Raw genomic sequence first — 4,791 nt, forward strand, 5'->3', positions numbered from 1 at the left:
CGAGGAGGGGGCGAGCGGCGGCGGCGGCAGCGGGGCGGCGGGGCAGAGCAAGCCCAAGAGCAGCCTGGTGAAGCCGCCCTACTCGTACATCGCCCTCATCACCATGGCCATCCTGCAGAGCCCGCAGAAGAAGCTGACGCTCAGCGGCATCTGCGAGTTCATCAGCAACCGCTTCCCCTATTACCGGGAGAAGTTCCCCGCCTGGCAGAACAGCATCCGCCACAACCTCTCCCTCAACGACTGCTTCGTCAAGATCCCCCGGGAGCCCGGCAACCCGGGCAAGGGCAACTACTGGACGCTGGACCCGCAGTCCGAGGACATGTTCGACAACGGCAGCTTCCTCCGCCGCAGGAAGCGGTTCAAGCGGCACCAGCAGGAGCACCTGCGGGACCAGACGGCGCTGATGATGCAGGGCTTCGGCGCCTACGGCCTGGCCGGACCCTACGGCCGCCCCTACGGGCTGCACCCCGGTGCCTACACGCACCCCGCGGCGGCCGCGGCCGCGCTGCAGTACCCCTACATCCCCCCGGTGGGGCCCATGCTGCCGCCCGCCGTGCCGCTGCTGCCGTCCAGCGAGCTCAGCCGCAAAGCCTTCAACTCCCAGCTCAGCCCCAGCCTCCAGCTGCAGCTCAACAGCCTGGGCGCCGCAGGCTCCATCGTCAAGTCGGAGCCCAGCAGCCGCCCGTCCTTCAGCATCGAGAACATCATCGGCGTCCCTGCCGCCAGCTCGGCCGCCAGCGCGCAGACTTTCCTGCGGCCGCCGGTCACCGTGCAGTCGGCCCTCATGGCCCACCAGCCGCTGGCGCTGGCCAGGACCACCGCGGCCATCGCCCCCATCCTCAGCGTGCCTACCAACATCATCGCGGGGCAGTTCCTGCAGCCCGCAGCCCCCGCCGCCGCCGTGCAGGCCAAGTGGCCGGCGCAGTAGCCCCGGGCGGTAGCCCCCGGCAGCGCCCCGGGGAGCTCCGGCCGCCCCCTCGGGGCTCCGCGGCCGCCCGGACTCGGAGCAGCAGCGGGCACCGGCCGCCGCCACCGCCGCTTGTACATATTTGTATCAAAAATCACTGACGTTGCTTTCGGGGTTTTTATTTTTCTAAAGAGGCGAAATGACGGTCGCGATTAGGAGCTGCGAACTTTCACTTTTTTTGAAGGTTCCGGCGCTCCGAGCGGTTTTATCCGAAATAAACGAACAAACGAGAAAAAAAAAAATTGTATAAAAAAGAAATAAGCGGGGGAAATTTTAAATATTAAACGAACGGACAGGGAAAAAAAGAGAGAGTTTTGGAGAGAAAAAAAAAGGAGGAAAAACGCTGTCATTCTATTATAGAAGTCTGTTTATATATGAATGAATATATGTATTCTAAATGTTATCCCTTCGTGTTGTACACAACTTTGTAAATAAATTTTTAAAATGCTCTGCCCGTCTCTGTGTGAGCGGTGTCTTTGTGACCCCCGCCCGCAGGACGGGCTGCGCGGCCGCGGAGGCTGGAGACGGGCGCGGGGCGCGGCCGCGGAGCGCCGGTTCTCCGATGCCGCGGAGGTTCGGGTTCCGCCGGTCGCGGTGCGGGTGGGTTTCCCACGGTGCCTCCCGCCGGTCCGGGGTGCGCCGTGCGCGGCCGCGCAGCGACAGCTCCCGGCCCTGCTCGTTCGTGGAGCGGCCGCCGCGGCGGGGCTGGCATCATCCCGATTCCTTCCAAATCCGACCTTCCCCGGCAGATCCGAGACTCCCGCGAGCGCGCCGTGATGTTTCCCTAAATATATTAATTTTTCTCGGCCTGACTTCGACTTCACATCCCGGCGCTGCGGCATTCCCGGCCGGAATAGGTATGCTTTGGGTCTGCGGTCGGGGCTAATTATAAGGGAAATTATCTAAAATAAAACCTGTTGGGTCGATTTAATCAATGTTTACTATTTATTTTAGAGGAAAAAAAATATATATATGTTCAGGCCGTGGCCGTGCGGTGTCCGAGAGCGGATCTTTCGTTTAGATCAGGGAAATAATCGGGGTTAAAGCAGCGGTTCTTCCCGCGGGAAGGGACCGGCCTTTCCCAGCTAATTCCCAATAACTCAGCTTTAATGGCAGCTGCTAAAATTAAAAATAATTATATATATATATGTATTTTCGGGGCTAAAATAAAGAGACAGTCAAAATAAAAAAAAATAATTAATATATAGCGTTATAATATTTAAAGCGGCGCGTCGGGGGGCTGAGCCTGGCGACATCTCGGTGTCTCCTGTGCACTGACAGTGTTTGGTGCTTTATTATCTTCCTCTTACGAAGTTGAATTTTTGTCACTTTGGAAAACCTTCGTGAATTTTGCTTTTCCGCCCAAATAATTCGTTGTCTTTGTTAGGAAAATCGGCGGCGTAAAATGCAGGCGGGATGCGGGATGCGGCAGGCTCGGCTGCGGGAGGAGCTGAACCAGGCGCTTATTTCCCCTCCAACAACCCTCTGGCAGCCGTGGATTTAAAATAAATATATAAATAAAAGTGTCCTTGCTTTCCTGGTAAGCAGTAAATATTATTTCTTCCTAAGTAAATATTTATACCTCTGCATACATAGACTAAAATAAACCGAGCAGCCCCGGTGATGAGATCGTTTGAACTTTATAAATAAGGACTCGCTAATCATCTGCCAGGGACAGGGAGAACCTGGAGGGAGCGGGGACACGCGGGGCCCTCCACGGGCACCCACGGCCCCGCGGAACCCCGCGGAGCGGAATGTGGCGGTGCGTGGTGGTGTCAGAGGAAGGAGTTGTTTCACAGTTGTGTCTGGCTAATCGGTTTTACACAAACAGCAAATGGTGGGTGATTCGTGCGATCGAGGGGCTTTCTATATTTAGCCGATCCCCTGGGAAAAAAGAAAGGAGCCTCTGCCCGGAGTCGCTGCGAGGCTCAAGAAGCTGCTGATCCAGGACTTCCAGAGGACACCGGATAACAGGGGCTCATTCCATTCCCCAGCCTTTGTTACTTATAAAATTACTCGCTCATATTTCCCCACATAGCAGCGATGCCTCGGCTCGGCATCTGCGCGCCGGCGGCGGCGGCACCGGCAACTTTCCTGCCCGCCGCCTCCCGCCGGGAACCGCTTCTCCCTCCGTAACCTTCGGCCTCTCTTTCTCTCCCCCGCTTTCCCCTCGATCGCCGAGGACAGCGGCCGGCAGGAGAAGCCTTTCCCGGGAAAGGGGCGGCAGCGGCTCCCGGGGCCGGGCAGCACCGGGAAGGCGCGGGGCTCGGGAAGGACCCCGGGATGAGCCCCCCATCCGGCCGCCACCTCCCCGCGGGAGCCGCCGGCTGCCCGCAGCCGCGGGACCGTGAGCGGCAGCGGGGCCGTGCGGGCAGGTGGGGGCTCCCGGTGGCGGCGGGGCTGCAGTGGCGCACCGGGGCCTGCGGGGGGCGCGGCAGCTCCCGCTGCACCCGCGGGGAACGGGCGCGCCCCCCCGGGGCCGGGAGCACCCCCGGGACCAGGAGCATCCCCGCAGAACCCGGATCCGGGAACAACCCCGGAGCATCCGCGGGGACGGAGATCGCCCTCACGGCCCGCGGGGTCGGGAGCTCCTCCGAAGCCGGGAGCACCCCTGGGGCCGGGAGTCCCCCGGGAATCCGGGAGCAATTCGGGCGATCTGGAGCACCCCCGGTGCCCGCAACCGCCCGGGACGACACCGACCCGGGCGCGCTCTTGCAGCGGGCAGCACAACGGGGTGTTCCGGCGGGCCCCGCAAAGCTGCCGGCGGAGGTCGGGGCTCCAGGGGATGTCAGAAGTCGGTCTCCAAATAGGGGAGAGTTTGCAGCCGGGACAGGAGCGGCCTTCCCAGCACCCAGCGGAGGGGGCGCAGCCCCCAGAGCCGGACCGGGACCGGCGGACCGGGGACAGCCGGGAGCAGCAAATCCCGGAGTAGCTCCCTCCGCCACGGGCCACGTCCAGACAACAGAAACTCTTTCCCTTGTTCTTTCTCTTGTTTTCCCTTCCACAAACTTGTCCGCCGCATATGGCAAAACTTGACACGGCCGGTGACAGATGCCCATTAGTGTAAGTCGTGTCACGTCGGTCCCTGGGGTGTGTTGGAAGTAACTAGATCCGAAACACCGGGAAAATGACCCTCCCGCAGCCTGGAGAGTTTACCCAGAACCACCACCCCCTGCACCCTCCCCGACCCCGCTCCTTATTTATTCCAATTACGGCCCCGCCGCTCCCTCCGCCCGGGGAAGGAATTTATAATAGGATCTGGCGATAGGATCTGACCCTAATCCTCTAAACCATCACGGTGGTTGAAAAAGGGACGAGATGGGGCTCATCAGGGCCGTTTCCTCGGCTGATGAGGGGCTCCCAGGGAACCCTCTCGTTTTCGCTGCGCTGCCGCGGGAGTTGCGCCCCCCTTTCCCCCCTCTCCGCGCTACCCGCTCCCAGCGCCGCCTATTTATAGCATCACTGGTCTCTCGCGGGCACAGCGCGGGGCTGAAAGTTTCGGGCTAATGGGTGTTGAAAGGCTGCGGCGAGCGTTGGAAAAGGCAGGAAAAGACCTTTTGCGGTTATTTATAAATAACGTGTCTTTACCGCGCGTGGGTATTTATCTCAGTAAGCAGCCCCAGCGTTCGGGGTGTCCCCTCCGCCTGCCCCCAGCCGAGACCCGCGGGGCCGCAGCAGTGTCCCCGGAGGGGGGTAGCGCTCAGAGATCCCGCTCCGGAGCTGCGGGAGGGCAGAACTGAGGCCGGGTGTACCTGAGGGGACAGCGCCGGGAGCGCTCCGGGGGGGCCGGGGGAGCGATGTCCGTCGGAGACTTTTCCTCCTCG

The 4,791-nt window shown here is 61.0% G+C and overlaps 1 protein-coding gene across 1 annotated transcript; it reads left to right on the forward strand.

The window, feature by feature from the left end:
• The first annotated feature begins 6 nt into the window (after nt 1-6).
• Nucleotides 7-1,425, forward strand: FOXD3 (forkhead box D3). The gene has a single exon (XM_042030890.1). It carries the CDS (start codon nt 104-106, stop codon nt 926-928), a length of 825 nt encoding a protein of 274 aa, XP_041886824.1. The 5' UTR covers nt 7-103; the 3' UTR covers nt 929-1,425.
• Nucleotides 1,426-4,791: the final 3,366 nt, after the last annotated feature.

Source organism: Corvus kubaryi, unplaced genomic scaffold, assembly GCF_017639235.1.
Source record: "Corvus kubaryi isolate FWS band 111438036 unplaced genomic scaffold, C.kubaryi_AGA036_p1.0 37334, whole genome shotgun sequence".
Classification (NCBI taxonomy): domain Eukaryota; kingdom Metazoa; phylum Chordata; class Aves; order Passeriformes; family Corvidae; genus Corvus; species Corvus kubaryi.